At 50.1% G+C, this 19,423-nt stretch overlaps 1 protein-coding gene across 6 annotated transcripts in view; it reads right to left on the reverse strand.

The window, feature by feature from the left end:
• Positions 1-10,972: 10,972 nt before the first annotated feature.
• The window catches only part of LOC111156404 (HECT domain E3 ubiquitin protein ligase 4), a 183,678-nt gene continuing 175,227 nt past the window's right edge, over positions 10,973-19,423 (reverse strand). For all 6 annotated transcript variants that reach the window (XM_022517273.1, XM_022517269.1, XM_022517271.1 and 3 more), the window contains 7 exons: positions 19,071-19,226; positions 17,478-17,581; positions 17,071-17,292; positions 15,041-15,207; positions 14,464-14,659; positions 13,649-13,871; positions 10,973-13,134 (listed from right to left, as the gene is read on the reverse strand). In XM_022517273.1, the coding sequence (XP_022372981.1) occupies positions 12,998-13,134; positions 13,649-13,871; positions 14,464-14,659; positions 15,041-15,207; positions 17,071-17,292; positions 17,478-17,581; positions 19,071-19,226 (1,205 nt within the window). In that variant the 3' untranslated portion in view covers positions 10,973-12,997. The remainder of the gene's footprint in view (positions 13,135-13,648; positions 13,872-14,463; positions 14,660-15,040; positions 15,208-17,070; positions 17,293-17,477; positions 17,582-19,070; positions 19,227-19,423) is intronic.

Here is a 19,423-nt window from a genome sequence, read left to right on the forward strand (position 1 = left end):
ATCCTTTCTCCCCAGGTTTGTTTATTGTATTTTACAGTATGTAAAGTATTAGTATGGTTCCAACATTAAACTATAAAAGGTTTACTCAGAAATGTTACTAGCCCTTATACCTTCTACTCCCATTCAACATCTCCAGCCTTTCCCGTTTCCACCTACTGTTTGTGGGCAACCAATCTTGTTAGTTTCTGTTTTATTCTTTTATCGCCCTCTAAACTTGTTTTTGTCAAAAGAACCAAATACGTGTATTTTATTTCCTCTTTTCTCTTACACTAGAGGTAACATATTACAAATACTCTTGAACTTTGCTTTTTCGCTTAACAGCATATTCTCAAGGTAACTCTCATTGTATATATGTCAGTTATACCTCGTTTTAAAAATCACTCCATCGGGGGTGCCTTGGTGGCTCAGTCTGAAGCCTGCCTTTGGCTTGGGGCATGGTCCCAGGGTCCTGGGATGGAGACGCATGTCGGGCTCCCTGCTCAGCTGGGGGCCTGCTTCTCCCTCTTTCTCTGCCTGCCACTCCCCTTGCTTGTGCTCACTTTTGTGTCAAATAAATAAATAAAATCTTGAAAAAAAAGTCACTTCATTGTGTGAATGTACTGTGGTTTATTCATCCATTCTCCTATGTATGTTTAGGTTGTTTCCAATATATTATGATTAAAAATAATGTTGCAGTGGATAAAATTTTTATTTTTAGTTTTTTTGGAGAGGGAGAGTCGGGGGGAGGGACAGAGAGGAGAGTGAGAATCCTAAGCAGGCTGCACACCCAGTGCAGATCCTGATGTTGGGGCTTGATCTCACAACCCTGAGATCATAACCTGAGCCAAATGAAACCAAGAGTTGGACGCTTAACTGGTTGAGCCACCCAGGTGCCCCTTCAGTGAATAATTTTTTTCCTTATTTGTGATCGGCAGAATTTTAAGTTGGCGATGAAGATTCCTGACTCGTGGTGTTCGTGGCATACAGGTAATAGATATGTACATGATGTATATGTATTTCCTTCCCTTTGTGTGTGGGCAGGACTGTGAATATGATTTTTTTTTAAGTATTATGACAAAACCATGAAGAGATTTTGGGGGTGTAAAGTCTCAAATCAGTTGACTGTGCGTTAGTAAGATTATTCTGAATGGGCCTGACCTAATCAGAGGAGCCCTTAAAAGGGACTAGGAGAAATAGATCAATTTCTTGAAAACAAACTATCAAAACTCAACCATAAATAAGTATGATTACCCCGCCCCCACTTTTTTTTTTTTTTAAAGATTTTATTTATTAGAGCAAGCATGAGCAGTGGGGAGAGGGGCAGAGGGATAAGCAGAGTCGCTGAGCAGGGAGCCTGACACGGGGCTTGATCCCAGGACCTGGGATCACAACCTGAGCTGAAGGCAGATGTTTAATTGAGCCACCCAGGTGCCCCACGTATGATACACTTTATCAGTTTTAACAGAGCTACTCAGGTTTTCTGTTTTTCTTGAGTGAACTTTGGTGTTGTCTTTCAAAGAATTTGTCCATTTTAATAACTTACTGGCATAAAGGTGTTCATAATATTACCTTATTTTAAAAATATCTGTAAAATCTGTAGTTATTTCACCTCTGTCATTCCTGATGCTGGTAATTTCTTTTCTCTTTTCCTAACATGTTCGGCTAGAGCAATGATCCCCAAACTTTTTCTATTTATTTATTTACATATGTATTTGCTTCAGGGGTACAGGTCTGTGAATCATCAGTCTTACACAATTCATATCACTTACCATAGCATAATACCCCCTCCCCCAACAGTGTCCATAACCCAACCACCCTATTCCCTATTTGTTTCCTGAGATTAAGAGTCTCTTACGGTTTGTCTCCCTCCCTGGTCCCATTTTTTTTTAATTTTTTTTTTTTTTTTTTTTTTTTTTTTAGAGTTTATTTATTTATTTGTCAGAGAGAGAGAGGGAGAGAGAGCAAGCACAGGCAGACAGAATGGCAGGCAGAGGTAGAGGGAGAAGCAGGCTCCCTGATGAGCAAGGAGCCCGATGTGGGACTCGATCCCAGGACGCTGGGATCATGACCTGAGCCGAAGGCAGCTGCTTAACCAACTGAGCCACCCAGGCGTCCCTCAAACTTCTTTCTTAAAGGCCAGCTAGTACATACTCAAGGCTTTGCAGGCCTTTACAGTCTGTATTGCAACTGCTGTTAGAGAGTGAAGGCAGCCATGGTTAATACCCATGGGTGAGACTTCCAGTGAAACTTTATTTACAAAAACAGGCAGCTAGAATATGAACTATAGCATGGCAACCACAGGTTAGAGATTAATCGGTTTTATTGATCTCAAAAAATCAACTTTGGTCCCATTGATTTCCTCCACTGTTGTTCAGCTTCCATTTCATTGGTTTGCATTCTGATCTTTTTCCCTCCTTTCATTTTTTTTTTTTTAAAGATTTTATTTATTTATTTGACAGAGATCACAAGTAGGCAGAGAAGCAGGCAGAGAGAGGAGGAAGCAGGCTCCTTGCGGAGCAGAGAGCCCGATGCGGGGCTTGATCCCCAAACCCCGGGATCATGACCTGAGCTGAAGACAGAGGCTTTAACCCTGCTGAGCCACCCAGGCGCCCCATCCCCCCTTCCATTTTGATATTAATTTGCCACCTTCTGCTTTGAGCTTTTTTTCTTGTTCTAATTTAAGGCCACAGCTGAGATCACTCATTTGAGACTTCTTTTCTCATACAAGTGTTTAGTGCTATAAATTAGGGAAATTTGTAAGAACTGCTTTACCTGCATCTCTGGAATTTTGGTGTTTTGTATTTTCATTCAACTCAAAATACTTTGATTTCTTCTTTGTCTCATGGCTATTAGTATGTAATTAGTTTCTGATAACTGGATATTTTCCAGATTTATTTTTTCTAAAGTCTATTTAACTAATGGGGCTTGAACTCATGACTCTGAGTTCAGGAATCCTATGCTCTTATGACTGAGCCAGCCAGGTGCCCCCCACATTTTTTTTTTTTTTTTTTACTCTAAGTAGGCACTACACCCAGTATGGAGCCCAATGCAGGGCTTGAACTCACAACCCTGAGATCATGATCTGAGCTGGGAAAAGTATTTTTTTTCTGATCTGAGCTGAGATCGAGTCAGATGCTTAACCAACTGGGCCACCCAGGTGCCCCCAGAATTGTTATAATTACAAATTTAATTTTCTTGTGGTCAGAGAACATAATTTCTATGACTTGAATCGCTTCAAATTTATTGAGAATTTTTTTTAGCCTTAGAATATTCTCCAGGCCATAAATATTCTGTATGTACTTGAAAAGATTATGCATTCTATTTTGCTTGGATGGAGTGTTACATAAATGGCAGGTAGGGGTGCCAGGGTGGCTCAGTCAGTTAAGCGTCTGACTCTTATTTCGGCTCAGGTCATGATCTCAGGGTTGTGAGATCAATCCCCACATTGGGCTCCATGATCAGTGAGGAGTCTGCTTAAGATGCTCTCCCTCTCCCCCTAGCCCAGGTCATGCTTGTTTGCTCTTTCTAAAAGTTAATAAATCTTTTTAAAGATTTTGAGAGAGAGTAGGAGCAGTGGGGAGAGGGAGAAGCAGACTCCCCACTGAGCAGGGTGCCTGAAGCGGGGCTCGATCCCAGGACCTGGGAATCCTGACCTGAGCTGAAGGCAGATTTTTAACCAACTGAGCCACCCAGGTACCTCTAAAAATAAATCTTTTTTTTTTTAATTTTTATTTATTTATTTGACAGAGACACAGTGAGAGAGGGAACACAAGCGATGCAGGAGGGGAGGCGGTGGTGGGAGAGGGAGAAGCATGCTTGCCACCTAGCAGGGAGCCTGATGGGGGGGCTCGATCCCAGGACCCTGGAGTCATGACCTGAGCCAAATGCAGGTGGTTAACAACTGAGGTCCCAGGCATCCCAATAAAATATTTTTTAAAAATTGGCAGATAGGGGCGCCTGGGTGGCTCAGTGGGTTAAGCTGCTGCCTTCGGCTCAGGTCATGATCTCAGAGTCCTGGGATCGAGCCCTGCATCAGGCTCTCTGCTCTCTAGGGGAGCCTGCTTCCTCCTCTCTCTCTGCCTGCCTCTCTGCCTGCTTGTGATCTCTCTGTCAAATAAATAAATAAAATCTTAAAAAAAAAAAAAAATTGGCAGATAGGGGGCACCTGGGTGGCTCAGTGGGTTAAGGCCTCTGCCTTTGGCTCAGGTCATGATCTCACGGTCCTGGGATTGCGCCCCGCATTGGGCTTTCTGCTCAGCAGGGAGTCTGCTTCTTCCTCTCTCTCTCTGCCTGCCTCTCTGCCTACTTGTGATCTCTGTCAAATAAATAAAATCTTAAAAAAAAATGGCAGATAGGTCAAATTGGATGGTAGTGTTGTTCAAGCCTTTATGTGCTTACTGATGTTCTGTTTACTTGTTCACTTAAATTATTGGGGGGAGGGTTTGTTTGAAATCCTTATTGTAATTGAAGGTTGTTTTTCCTTATGATTCTGTAATTGCTTCATTATTTTGAAGGCTTGTTATGAGATATACAAACAATTAGGTTCTTTTTTTGGTTCTTTTATTATTATGAAATGACCTTCTGTATTCTTTATATTTGCTCTGAAATATACTTTGGTATTAACATAGCAATATTAACATTCCTCAGCTTTTTAAAATTTAAAAATTTGAAATCTTATTTTTTTTTAATTAATTTTTTTATTGGGCAAAGAGAGCACAAGAAGGGGGAGCAGCAGGCAGAGGGAGAGGGAGAAGCAGGCTTCCTTCGGAGCATGGAGGCTGATGTGGGCTTGATCCCCGGACCCCCGGATCCCCGGATCATGACCTGAGCTGAAGACAGACACTTAACCAACTGAGCCACCCAGGTGCCCCCTTAGCTTTCTTATTATTTTTAGCATACTACATCTCTTTCTATCCTTTTACTTTTATCCTACTTATATTTACAGATTTAAAGTGGGTTTTTCAGGAGTGATGTATAGTTGGGGTTTTTGTTTTTGGGCCAATCTGACAATTTGTCTTTTAATTGGGGGCATGTAGACCATTTACACTTAATGTGATTATTGATATGGTTGGGTTTGGGATCACTTTTTTTCTTTTTTTTTTTTTAAGCAGGCTCCATGCCCAATTTGGGGCTTGAAGTCACCACCCTGAGATTGAGTCATGTGCTGTACTGACTGAGCCAGCCAGGCACCCAGATATGGTTGGGCTTAAATAGATCTTTTTGCTATTTCTTTGTATCATGTTCTGTGTGCTTTTCTTCTTTTTCTGCTTTAATACTTACGATTCTGTTTTATCTGCTTTGTTGGCTTATTGGTTGAAACTGTTTATTAACGGTAGTTCTAAGGTTTATAGTATATACACATCTAATTTATCTTACTCTGACTTCAAGTAATACTGTACCACTTCACCATCAGTATTACAATAGCATATTTCATTTCTTTCTTCCTAGCTTTTGTGCCGTTGTCATACATTTTATTCATCAAATATCCCTAATACATTGTTTTAACAGTCAGTTACCTTATAAGACATTTAAATAAGAAAAAGTGTCTATTTTCCCATGTAATTACTATTTTGGTACTCTTTCTGCAGACCCAGATCTCCGTGTGGTATCATTTTCCTTCTGCTTCAAGGACTCTGTTGTAGTGTTAGGTTAGCATGTTTGGTTAGCATGTTTTGAGTTATTTGTTTTTCTGTGTCTGAAAAGGTCTTTATTTGTCCTTAACCTTTAAAAAAATTGTGGTAAAATACATCTAACACAAAATTTAACATTTTAATTATTCTGAAATAGACAATTGGGTGTCACTAAATCCATTCACAATGTTGTGCAGCCGTCACCACTCTCTTGTTCAAGAATTTTTAATCTTTAAAGGAAGCTCCTTACCCATTAAGCACTCACTCTCTAATCACTAATCTGATTTGCCTCTTCACTCTTTGGAAGATACTTTTGCCAGGTATAGAATTCTTGGTTGATACCCCTCCCCCACCCCGCCCCAGTACTTTAAATATGTTGTGCTACTGTCATTTTGCTTGCACTGGTTCCAGTGAGAAATCTACCATTTTTATCTTTGTTCTTCTGTACATTATTATTTTGGGGGAGCTGTTTTTAAGACATTTTCTATCACTGATTTTAGGCACTCTGACTGTGATGTACCTTTGTATGGTTTTGTAGCATTAAGTACATTCACATTGTTCTGCAACTGTCCCCACCACTCTGTTTCTTGTGCGTTAGGTTCATTAAGCTTCCTGCAGCTTTGGAGTTTTCAGGTAAATTTGGGTAATTTTTTTCCAGCCATTATTAAGATTCTCCCCCTCATTTGCCTTCCCTTTGGGGGATTATTGCCACTCCGATGTTAGGCCAAATGAAGTGCCATGTCTTAGTGATGCTTTTTTCACTTTTTTGGATTCTTTTGTTGTCAGATGGATCCTTTGTATGCGGTCACCGAAATCTTCTGCAGTCTAATCCACTGCTAATCTATCCGGTTTTCATCTCCGACATTGTAGTTTTTATCTCTGGAAGTTTAGTTTGGGTTGTTTATATTTTCCATGTCTCTACCGAACATGTTCAGTGTTTTTTTTTCCCTTACCTAGCTTTGTAACTATACTGTGCAGTAATAACGGTTTTAATGCTCTTGCCTACTAATTCTATCATTTGTGTAATTTCTAGGTTTCAGTTGATTTTTCTGGGTCCTATTTTGTTGCTTCTTTGTATGTCCAGTGGTTTTTGATTGGATGCCAGGCACTCTGAATTTTACCCTCTTATGTGCTATTTTTGTATTCCTATATTTGCAAGCCGTTTTTAATACTTAGTCACTTCAGAACAGCTTGATCCTTCTGTGTCAAACTTTTAAGCTTTATTAGGTGGGACCTGAATGGGAATTAGTTTTTCCAAATTCCAAAATTAGGAATTTTACTGCACTACTAAGGCAAAAATCAGTGTTCCATAAATGATAAAGTTTTCTATATTGGCTAGTGGGAACAGGAGCTATCTCCTGTTCTTTGCCAGTTCTAATCCTTTTGGCTGGTTCTCTTCCCAGCCTCTGACCGTTTCCTTATATGCAGGAGTTTATCAGTACTCTGCTAAATCCCTGAGGACTCTAAACAGATCTACATACAGAGTTCTCTCTGTGCAACTCTCCATCTCTACTCTGCCCCATAAACTAGGTGCCTTGGTTTCCTTGGATGCTTTGGTTATCTTAACTGTGGGAGACTGTAGGGTTCCACCTTGGATTTCCCCTCCTTTTGCTGCTGTCTGAAAACTATCCACACCATATGCTGAGGCCATGGTAGCACCTACCATATTTCTCTTCTCTTAGAGCTCTGTCCTTCAGTGCCTGATGTTTTGAGAACCATATATGTCAAGTTTTTTTGTTTTGTTTTTTAAAAGATTTTATTTGAGCAAGAGAACAAGAAAGCACACGAGAGGGATAAGCAGACTTCCCACTGAGCAGGGGGCCTGATGCAGGGCTTGATCCTAGGATCCTGAGATCATGACCTGAGCCAAGGGCAGATGCTTAACTGATTGAGCCACCCAGGTGCTCCATGTCAGGTTTGTTTTTTTCCCTTCATTTATTTGATAGAGAGGCAGTGGGAGGGGGAGAAGCAGGTCTCTTGCTGTGAGCAGGACGCCCAATACAGGGCTGGATCCTAAGACTCTGGGATCACGACCTGAGCCAAAGGCAGACGCTTAATGACTGAGCCACCCAGGCGCCCCACATGTCAGGTTTTTGATTTTAGTTGTTGAGATGGGGAAGGTAAGTCTGGTTTCTGTTCCTCTATCATGGTTAGAGGTGTCCTGAAAGCATGAGCTTTCTAGATTGTTTTAAAGCCTGATGCCATTCTGATTTGCATATAATTTTTTACCCTTGAAGCTTTTAAGGATGTTTATCTCTGGTATATTTGAACTTCCCCATGTGTATGTTGGTGTGGATTCTTTTTTCCAGTCAAAGAGCTGGACACTTAATGAGCATTTTGGAAATTTGTGACCTCTTGTTTTTCAGTTTTCTTTTTTGGGTTTTTGGTAATTTCTCTGTTCTCTCTTTGCAGAATTCCAATGGTAGTTGGATATTGGCACTCTTAGACTGATCCCTTTTTCCTTTCATAATCTTTTTGCCCAACTTTATGGGAAAGTTCCTCAATTTTATTTTAAGATTTTGACAGATTGCAAGTAGGGAGAGAGGCAGGAATGGGTCGAGGGGGTGGGGGGGAAGCAGGCTCCCCACTGAGCAGACACACCGCCCTCCCACCCCAATGCAGGGCTCATGGCTCAATCCCAGGCCCGAGATTATGACCAGAGCTAAAGGCAGACACTTAATTGACTGAGCCACCCTGGTGCTGCCATCCTTTCATCCTTATGTTAAGTGTATTTCTGGTAGCCTCTTAGCCTTTCCCACAGCCTTTTCTTCCCTTACTCAATGGATGCAGTACTTTTTATTTATTTATTTTTATTTTTTTTTTAAAGAATTTATTTGACAGAGAGTGAAAGAAGGAGAGAGAGCACAAGTGGGGGGGAGCAGCAGAGGGAGAGGGGGAAGCAGCCTCCCCGCTGAGCAGGGAGCCCGCTGCGGGACTCGATCCCAGGATCCTGAGATCATGACCTAAGCCGAAGGCAGAGGCTTTAACCCACTGAGCCACCCAGGTGCCCCGATGCAGTACTTTTTAAAGTAATATCTGCACTCAGTGTCGGGTTCAAACTCACAACCCCACGATCAGGAGTCACACCCTCCAACTGAGCCAGTGCTTGTTCTTATACTTCGTGCCATGATGGTTTTTTAGATATCTCATTCTACTCTGTACTTTTTGTTTTGGTATATTACAGACTTTTCCTCAAATCTGTTTCTGGGCTGTTTATATTTAAGATTGGGGCACTAAAAACGAGAGGCTTCTTTAACTCTTCGCGTTCACTGTAGGGCAGTAGGCTGGCATGTTCACTGGAAAGCCCCAGCTTTCAGAATCTGTAGGTCTCCCAGCCTGCTGTGTAAACCGAAGGTGGGGCTGGAGGCTCAGCTGCTGGGCTGCTTTCTCCTGAATAGGGCTTCTAGCTTTTTCCAGGTGCGGCGCTTGACCTTCTGCTTCTTACTTGAATTTTGAATCCTTGTTTTTCTCCTGGCACATGAGGCATCTAATTCCTTCTTCCCTTTATAATGTTTATTTTTTAGAGGGAGGTACACATATGTGCTCTGAAGTCATTTATTCTTCTAAATAGTTGTCCTTTCAGAAATTGTGGATTAAAATGATAGACTGAAGTTTCATGAAGATGGAATGTGTGCTTTTATTTCTTCATGTCCTCATTTTGGTGTACTTGTATTTGGAGGGGGGCACTGAGGCATTGGGATTTTTTTATAAGTAGGCACCATGCCTAACATGGGACTTAAACTTGACCCTGAGATCAAGAGTTGTATACTCTGAGCCAGCCAAACTCAGTACTTTTATTTTTCAGAAACTATCCACCCAGGAGACCATCCCTTCAGAAAAGTACATGGTGGTGTACAGCCCATTGTGAACACGTATCTGTCACCACTTCCCACACCAAAAACATTACCAAGAGCCCAGAACACCCCTCCTACTGCCAGTCTTGAGGGACCCAAGACCACTACTATTTTGATATTTTATGTTAAGATAGGTCAATTATTTTTCGCTATTTTTAGTATTATTTAAATGAACTCATACCAGTAAGTACTTTTTTATGCTTGATTTCTTCTGCTGATCACGGTGTTCAGCTCCTCCACGTGCTTGCATGTAGCAGTAGTTTGCTGTCCTCCTTCTAGAGCATTCCATTGTGTGCCCTGCGGCTAGCACTGTTACCATCGCTGGGAGCATTCTTACACACGGCTTTTGGTGAGGCGTATGTATTCTGTTGGATTTACATGAGGCGTGGGATTGCTGGTCTTAGGGGATGTGCAGTGGAGAGTACCAGTTTTCCAAAGTAGTTGTAGCTTAACGTTCCCCACATCAGTGTGGTTGGTTCCACATCCTCCCCCAACCATGGGGGTTTGGTGGTAGCTGTATAGACTTTGTCATGATTTTAATATGCATCTCTCTGATGACTAATGAGGATGAATGTTGTCTATTATTGGATAGTATAATTCCGAATACACTTGTTTTTTAAGAAGCAACTCTTTAAAAAGATGTCCTCAGCCATTCTGGAGATCAGGAGAATCGTTGCTGTGCTCAGTGAGGGATGTTTAGCTGAGGCACCTCACTCCCCAGCTTCTCATGCCCAACAGAAGTCTTCTCTTTGCCGGGAGGGGTAGCTTTTGCTGTTTCTAGCGCCCTGAGGCAAGAGACAGGAGGAGGAAAGTTGCTTGCTCCTCACCAAGAGGACTTTTGCTCTTCCTGTAATGAAGACATAGATGGGATACTTCCAACTAAAAGCCTTTGTTAAGGATAAGAAAGATAGGGTCAGAAGAAGAATTAAGTGGGTCTGCGAGGACTTCCAAGGAGCAGGAGGACGTGATAAGCAGGTCAGGGAGACTGGTTGGATTCTCCTGAATGCAGAGCACAGGGTTCCCTTGCGGGGTAGCAAGGGGGAACTGTGCTAGAAGAGGGCAGAACCATTGATCTTAGGAAAGCAACACTAGGTCTTTATCTTCTCTGCATTTCCCTTTTGTACAGGAGTTCTAAATCCACTGCTGGCTCCCAGGGGAGGATATGTGGTCTAAGAGTGGCCTAGACTCTTCCAGTGCAATGATCTCCTTGAGGAAAATTCTTACACTGGCATGAGAGTACAGAAAAGTTCCACTATGAGTAGGGGCAGAACATGCACAGGTTGGTTTAGCTTTGACCTTGTATTTCCATTCCTTCTATCATGCTTTCTATCTGAACCAGCCTCAAGGAGTTGAATGGGAAAAGGTAGTTGATAAGCATGACGAAGAAGCCCGTCAAGCGCAGAGACCAAATTCCTAACGACTGGCCAGCACTTAGGTATCAGAGCCATCCGAGCCTGTCAGCCTTTGAATCTTTTCAGTGAGTAGATGATCACACAACTCTTCAGGTAAATCAAAATTAGATGAAGGTTATTTATTGGTGCGACTTTTTTCCTGTAGTGAGCTTCCTTTACACAGCAGTGGTGTAAATAGCATCAAATTGAATGAAAACTTTGTTAAATGCAACCATAAATAATTATAATAAATATACATCAAGTAACTTTACAGCACACGGTTTTTTTAGGGCCAAGGTTTGAATCGGTCTGGACCTCTCAATGTGCTCTCCGGGAGGAGCAGTCGTGTTAGCAGCAGACATCTTGCTCACAGCCGTCATCGTATCAAGTGACGGGCCAAAAGCAGCTTCCCAAACCCCCCTTGGAGTCCATTCAAGGGGTAGGAAGGATTGGAAGGGACCAAGAATGTAAAAATACAGAGAGGAAGAATTCTAATAATCCAGAGGCTCTTTCGTTAGCGGAAGTAAGAGGATCCTTGTCAGGACTACATCCTGGTGTGACCCCCAGTCAAGGGGGCTCTCGCCGCCAGGAGGCAGCGGCCAACCCTCTTCCTTTCAAGCAGGGAAAACTGCTTGCGGGCGCTTACCTCCAGCCAGGACTGCTCCTGCCTCAAACGTAACCGCTGCAGCCGGAACGATTAATCCGGTTGTAGCTGGTCCTTAGGTTGGGGAATCATTTCTCTAATGGTCCTTAATGCATTTCCTAAGAATAAGAGGGAGGAGATGGATGCTAATGGCTCTAACTCTAAAATCCATACATCCTTCCGACAGACCAGGGCCACAGCAGAGAAAGGAAAAACTCAGCTCTCTCTCCCCAGCACTCACACTCCAAAGCCTTCTAGTCCGCGCGCACTCAGAACTTTCAGTATTCACAATATTATACAATAAATACAGTGATGCAATTCCATGAGAACTGGCAAGGCCCAAATGACAGTGTCCAACAAGATGGCATACGCTGCTCTTGAACAAAGTACCATCGGACAAAGACCTGTGTGGGGCACAAATGCACTGGGGCAGTGGCTGAGCCTGGAGCGGCTCAGCCCAGGCACACACACTCACATGGGGTGGCAAGGGGGGGCAGGAGGACCCCACAGTGGTCCTTGGAAGGTCTTAATCACTGAAGTAGACCCTGAATGGAGCAGAGCACCTCAGTCAGTCAGTCAGCTCTTTTCAAAACGGGTGTGTGGCCCAGTCCAGCACTGCGGTGAGGAAGGGCTGTTTCTGAGTACAAAAGGGGGTTAGGCTTGAATCATGTGCTTTCCTGTTCGATCTCAGAAAAAGGCCCCCACTCGAGCACTGTTCCTCCTCCTCTGAGTGTCCCCCTCAACTCCTGGAGCTGTGACACCCCTGGCTGTGAACTAAGGTCAGGGATGAACCCTTTGGTCTTCGGAGAACACTCAGTGGAAAACTGTCAGACTAGGGGCCCAGAGGAGAGAGCGCGGAGGCTCATCTGGGTGGGAAGGGACGGAGGAACCAGTAGGGGGCTTTTCCTCAGAAAAACCCAGACCATGAACAAGGTTCCAAAGCCGGAAGATTAACACAGAACGCTCCCTGTGTGTCTCCCACATTTGGGTAACTGGCCCAGCCATTTCAAGATGGGAGGAGGCCTGTGGGAGCTGCATCCAGGATCAACTCCAGCTCAAGGCAAGAGGGGCAAGGCCACAGACCTGTTGTGAAGATGCTCTGCGGAGAGTACGGGATGCTCTGTGTGGCCTTGGGATCTCACCACCAGCTTCCTGCTGGGTGGTTCCATGATGTGGAACTAACTGGGGCCTTACGGCATCAGAATCCGGTGGCCATGAAAGACAATGTCCAAGAAGATCAAATGAGACAAGGGCTGCCCGGGAACTAAACTATCCTACAAACATACCACAAACAGGTAGTAAAAGAACCAACCCATCACGAAACATACAAATACAAAAGGTTAAGTCTTCCAGGAAGCCCTGGAATGTGGACAAAAGTTCAGAAAAGCAAAATGTCGCCAACTCCTCACGCAGGGCCTGGAGGGACGTGCCCTCGGTGGCAGGCTTCCCAAGCCGGCGGAGCGGTGCTCGGTGACGGACTCACTCTGGGGCTCCCTCCCCTCAGCCACTTAGGGGGTCTTCACGGTAGTGAATGGCACAACGAAGTTTCTCCAGCATGATTTCCAGAGAGGAGTACTGGGGAAGTTTGATCATGAACATGCAGGTCTCCACTCGGATGTAGCGAGAGTCTGGGGAACCTGCGAGAGAAACCCCACCAGGCCAGTGTCAGGAGGCTGCGCTACGGTTCCAGGGAGCCCCATTGGCCTCTCTGCTTCCAGGTTTGCTTCTTTGGGCAGCTCTAAGCCAACCCCAAGGCCCATCAGGAGGAGGGGGTAGGTGTGGGGCAAAAGAAGATTCTGGAGGAGAAAACAGCAGACACAACTCGTGTATAGCACAGGCACCAAAGTGCTGACCTGTGAGGGACTCTGGTTAGAGCTGGTCGTTTGCCCAGCAGAGGGTTTTATTTTTCTACATTTAAAATTTGGAAAATTAAAACATTTCTGGATTTTTAACTTACATCAACCTTGGGCCTCTATGGACTCTTGGCTGAGGCAGTTTGGGAGGCACATGACACCGCCCCACTCCCTCGTTGACAACTGGGTTTGACTGTCCCTTGCTCTCCCTCCCTCCCGCATGCCCAGCAGCCCCAGCTCCCGGCTGAGGGAAGGGCCTGTGCGTCCCGACTTGGAACACGGTGAGGGGGGGTGGTACCTGCTGTGCCATCTGGGGGGGCGATCTTCATGGGGTATGGGGGCACATGGGCCGTGTCAGGGCCCCCGTCTTTGCAGGGGCAGGTGAACGGGATGCGCTCCTGGTTGCAGGCGAACTTGATGAACTTGCACAGCTCCTCCTGGGCGAACATCTCCAGGGCCCCCCAGAAGAACTCGATGTGCTGGTCCGTCTCCATCAGCCCCACCTGGTACATGGTGTGGGCCTGGGGAAGAAAGGCCCCCCGAGACGTGAGCAGAGCCAGGCCTCTGCTAGCCCAGCACCGCCATAGACCAGACGGGCGCGGCAGGGACACGATGGCCGCGGGCCGTGGGGATCGTGACGATGACAGAGACTTGGAAGGTACGTCCCAGTGCCTGTGTGTGGGACTGCAGCCCGCGCCTCAGGCCTAGCAGCAGAGGCTCGACCTGGGTTACCCCACGGCCACGCTGGGCAGGGCCTGTCACCGTTCCCACTGGACGTGAAGTCACTCGGGCAAGGTCTCGCAGCTGGCAAGAAGCAACCCTGGGACGCCGGGGTCCCGCCTGAGGGAAGCTGCTGGGGCGAGAGCCGGCCAGGCTGGGCAAGGGGGGGCTCAGCAGAAACGGTCTCTTCGCTCGGGATGTGGCCCCAGACGGGGGGCCGGACAGCGATCTGGGTACGAAGCGGACCCTGCCACGTGCTGCCACACGCCAGCTTCGGCTAACTCGGCTGTGGGGGGTGGCGTGGCCCGGGGCCGGAGTGCTGGCACGCACAAGTACCAGGACGGGCCCCCGCTGACACCGCCTGCCCGCGTAGCCCGGCCCCAGGCCACCGACCTTGAGGAACTCGAGGTTGATGTACGGGAGGCCGCAGGTGCGCAGCTCCATCTCCAGCGGGCTGAGCGTGGTGAGCAGCTGCAGGGGGATGATGGCGCCCAGGCCCGCCCTCACGGCCGTCACGCACTCGGCGTTCTGCAGCTCCCGCAGCCGCAGGCTCCGGATGGCCGCCGCGTAGATGTCCTTGTTCTCCCACCTGCAGGTGCGAGGGGGACCCAGGTGACGGAGAACGCCGAGGCGGCCCGTGGGGCTGCTCCTAGGCTTGGGGCCACATGCCCCCAGTCAAGGTCCCAGCAGGAGGGGCCTCAGGCCCAGTTACCGAGAGGTCCCCGTCCTGGCAGCCCCACGAATTCCTCTCCTGCCTCTGGGGGTCACCCACCTCACAGCTGGGGTTTTCTTAACAAAGTCCTTCCGCTGAACACATTCTATCCTTGCTGACACCCGGCGTCCTGCCTCACACTCCTCCCACGGGTGAGATCCGTCTGTCCCCATCCCACCCAGGCCATCCAAGTCCAGACACTGCCGCGACACCCTATCAGCCCGACTGGCCGGTCCCCTGTGTAGGCACAACACTCACGCCACAGGGATGTGCCGGCCGCGGCTGCACAGCTCCACCTCCTCGCCCGTCATGGTCAGGTAGGTGAACCTGCAGCACGGCTTGCTGGGACCCTCAGGGCTCTCGGTGGCCAGGTGCTGGGAGGTGATCTCGGCGCACAGGGCCTCGAGCTCGGTCTCATCGTTGATCTGGAGGGCAGAGGCAGACCGGCGCTAACTGCCTGACCTGCTCCCAAGGTCCCCTGGAGGATGGAACCCCAATCTCCAGTTGGGCAAGCAGCAGGCACCGTTTGGATGGGGGCTGCCCTTGACCATTATGAAGGTACACACAGCACAGGCCTGCCCAGAGATGCCGTGAGTTCAGGGCTGGGCATGTGGCAGAAGCCTGGCTGGTGAGACCCCAACTGCAGGGCTTTTTCTGTTACCATTTGGAAGCAGCAGCCCTTTCCCTGGTGTGGACACAACTGTAAGATGGTACATCTCGTACTAATGGGGACCATCTTGAAACGCCTCCGGAGATCATTTGAACACCTGGATTCAGCCTTGCCTGAAGCCAAATCTATATCTATATTTAGTTTCAAAAGCATTGATCATTAAAAAAAAACAAAATTAGGGTCCAAAGGACACTGCTGTGCATGCCGGGCTACAAAGGAGATGACACGATCTGGCCCAGAGAGAATAAACCCCTAAGTCTGGGTTGGTGAAGGCTACAGGTACAAGCACCAGAAGTTCAGAATATTTCTTCCTGGTTCGTGTGCCCCAACCCTGGCATAGTCCTATCCCGGCACCCTCTGAGGCTTTGCCCAACCCCTTCAGAAAGAAGCCTTGCCTGGACTGTCCTTCTGGACGCTGTCTTACACCCTCTGCCTGCCCCAGGCCCTTGCTGCCACGCACAGCCCTGGGAGAACTTCTCAAAGCAGTGCCTGGCAGGGACTCCTAAATCCCCAGCCCGCGGGGGCCGCCCTGCCTTGACCCTTTAGACAATTCCCTGTCCTCCCCGTTTCTGCACGGAAACCAAGCACGAATCCAGGATCCCGGCTTTGGTGCTCCCTTGTGCTGCTGCCCTCAAGTGGCGGCCGAGGGGAGGACAGTGGAGAGCCTGGCACCGAAGCCCCTCACAGGGCCCAAGTTCTGAGCCTCCCACTCAAGCGGCCGCAGCCAGGCCTCTGACGCCGCTGCTCCCCTGCGACACAGGCAGTTGGCCTCAAGGGGGAGGGCTGGGGCAGAGGCACCTCCACACTTGGTCTCTAACTTGAGGGGGTGTTGCAGCTGGACACGGAGGTCCCCTGGTGGCTCTGCTGCCCACCAGCTCTCCTCCCTGAGCCTCCCTCCCTCCTGGCCTCGTCCCGAGGACGCGCGCACACAGCCCTCCGGAACCGGGCCTCATGCCGGGAGAGTAACCCGGTCGCTCCCGTGGCCCAGAGCCTGGCCCCCGGCCGGCCTCCAAGACTGCGAACCAGTGGCCAGATGTGAACGGCCCCCCAGGGGCCCAGCCGCAGCCGAGCACGGACCACGCCGCCTCCAGGGCGCTGGGCTGTGCGGGCAGAGGGGCGGTCAGCGCTGTGCTCGCGCGATCTGTGTCTCAAGGCACAAGGAGGAGAGCTACGGTCCCAACCCCTTCCCCGTCCCTGCTTGATCCCAGGTGACTCCCAAGAGCCAATCTCCTGAGCTCTGAGGCCCCAAAACTAAGCTCTTAAAAGTGAAAGTGGGTCTGCTTGTAGGAGACCCCCGCCCCCGGCACCTCTGCTCCGTCAGCGGCCGGGAACCCTTCAACGCTGTCTTTGGGAGGCTGTCAGGGCACATCGGTCACCCCTACTCGGCTGCTATCAAATAGGAAGAGAAGCCAGAGGGGCTTCTTCCGCCACGAAGGAAGCCTGCCAGACGCGGCTCGCCCTCCCTCCTGTTCTTTGGGAGATCCCAGTCGGTCTGTAGGTGGGCGCTTGGGCTCCCGCGGCACGGAGGACCAGGGGACGGCAGGCCATGGAGGCAGCAAGGAGCCCCAGGGACACTGCCCCCGAGCTCTGCTGTCCCCAGCACGGACTATTCACTTACACTCTCGAATTTCTTGACATAATTGTAGGTGAGTATGTCTGCTTCCTGTAGGTCTTGGTCAGGGTCCAGGGGCTCACCCACCAGGGTCTTCCAGAAGGAAGGCAGGAGGTCCAGGGGAAGAGGGACATCTGCCCGAATTGCAATTCCCAGCAACTGGCCCAGGAAGTGCAGCAGCTGCTCCTCCCCGTAGGTGATGGGGCTGGGGGTCAGGATGTACTTGCCCTGCAGACGGAGGCGCAGATGAAGTGACCGATGGCGCCTTTACCCCTCCCTGGAGCAGGCGGCCACGGCCAGCAGCGGGGAGCCTCTGCAGGGTCAGGGCGGCCGACTGGGAAGGGGTGCAAGAGGACACACCCCCAGGGCCCCAGGCTAGCGCCCCGCCGCTGCCCACGCCTCGGGCGTCCTACCTTGTTCTTGTTGACAGCGGAGCTGGGGCACAACAGCAGGAGGGACAGTGAGGAGCTCTGCAGCTCTTTACACACCTGCCACAGGAAGTGCCGGAAAGAGCCGCCTGTGGGACACACGGAGACCCATCAGCACCGGGACCCCGGCAGCCCACCTGCCCGCGGCCCCTGTGCCCACCTGGACCTCAACTCGTTCACCACCCGGAATGCAGCTATGGTGGAGGGGACAGAAGACACGTCCGAGGGCGGGGAGACGGGGGGGTCAAGTCCCACTATGCCACTTACTAGCTGGGTGACCCCCAGGGAATCACTTCCCGGTGACCCAATCCATCAAATGGGGACAATAATCGAACCGATGGCGGGGGCTGGCTTCGAGGCTTCCGCGAGCCCCGATGCAGAGCCCCATGGGGGCTGCCCCCCCGGCTGCAAGGTCCCACTCATCTGCAAGCTTGTCTGATTCACAACTGTCGCTCTAGGTCGTACCGAGAGCGGGGCCGCCTGTCCTACTCAGCACTGACCCCTGCCCAGGCCAGTGAGTGTCTAACTGCACAGACCGATGGCACGAGCGCTTACAGAGGGCGAAGGGCCACTAACTGTCCCCTGCTGCTGTCACTCCAGACGTGCCTTCGGCTTTCTGGCTAACGTCTCCCTGTGGCTGAGTCTCCTCTCCCCTGCGCATCCCCCATCAGGGCCCTAAGGTCAGAAGCTCTGAGGACAGCTGTGCATACACACTACTTGGTCGGAGTCGTGCAGAGAACCTGCTCGGGGACGGATGTCCTCGCTCAGCTTCCACGGGGAAGCAGGAGATTCCTGCCTGCGGAAACCGCCAAGGGCCGGGCCGTGCAGCCGGACAGAGCTGGGCTGAGCCGCAGCCGGCTGCCCGGCCCGGGGGAGGCGGCGGCCGGTCCCGCGGACAAGGCCGGTCTGTCGCAAGCTTCCGCTGCTAGACGGAGGGTCAGGTGGGGGCCCGGCCCCCCCCCCCCCCCGGCACGCTCAGCGGGTGGGAGCTTTCTGAGAGGACCTGGCCCGAGGCTCGGCCGGAGCGGGGTCCCGGGATGCGCGTGGCAGTGGGAGACGCAGCTGCCCCAGCGGCCCGGCCCTCCCGCTGCGTCTGGCTGAGGCCCCGGGTCTCTCCTCTCACCCCGAGTGGGAAACACTGCCTGAATGTCTGGGGCGCACTTAGGATGGCCGAAAGCGGCACGAGGAGCATTTTCTGAGTTGCCGGGCCTCCTCGCTGTCCCTAGCACTGGTCTCTCATGGGACACACACAAGCTCTGACCCAGCCCAGCCCTCCGCCGGGGGTGCTTCCCAGGGGACGAAGCCCATCGGCACGGATGGCGTCTCCGCGGCGTCCCCTCGGCGCTGACCGGGGCCGCGGGGCTGAAGTCCCTGGCAAGTGCCGGCTCCCGCCCAGGCCAGGGGCAGTCCTGGCTTCTGCACAGCGGGCTACCGCCGACCTGGCTTTTTCAGTCTTGCTAAGGGTGGGGGGGGGGCGATCTGGGGCAGACGAGGCTAAAGATGACCCTAGAAACGTTCACAGCCCCCACATGGCCTCCACCCGCACTGGCGGCCCAGAGCCCGGGAGGCTGCACTCACTGGTGCCATGGACCTCCTCCCCGGTGAAGCGGATGTTGAAGGCATAGGTGGGGTCGCCGCCGCTGGCCAGCTTGACACAAAGCTGCGAGGACGACACAGAGGCCAGCTGCCGGGCAGCCTGGCAGAAGTAGGAGTTTTCGGAGGCTCTGATCTCCCCTGGAAAGAGACAGAAAGCAGTAAAAGCCTCCCGGCGCGAGCTTCTGCTCTCCCTCCCCGGGACAGATGGCTTGCCAGGCCTCTGCCCGCTTCCCAGCCCTCCCCCCGCCCCCCGCTCAGCCACCCTGCCTTCTCTCTGCTCTGGGAAGGTCTTCCATGCCGCAGGCACATGGCTCCCAGCCTCCCCTCCATCTCCA

The sequence above is a fragment of the Enhydra lutris genome, unplaced genomic scaffold (assembly GCF_002288905.1).
Source record: "Enhydra lutris kenyoni isolate GAN:26980312 unplaced genomic scaffold, ASM228890v2 scaffoldscaffold46, whole genome shotgun sequence".
NCBI classification, from domain to species: Eukaryota; Metazoa; Chordata; class Mammalia; order Carnivora; family Mustelidae; genus Enhydra; species Enhydra lutris.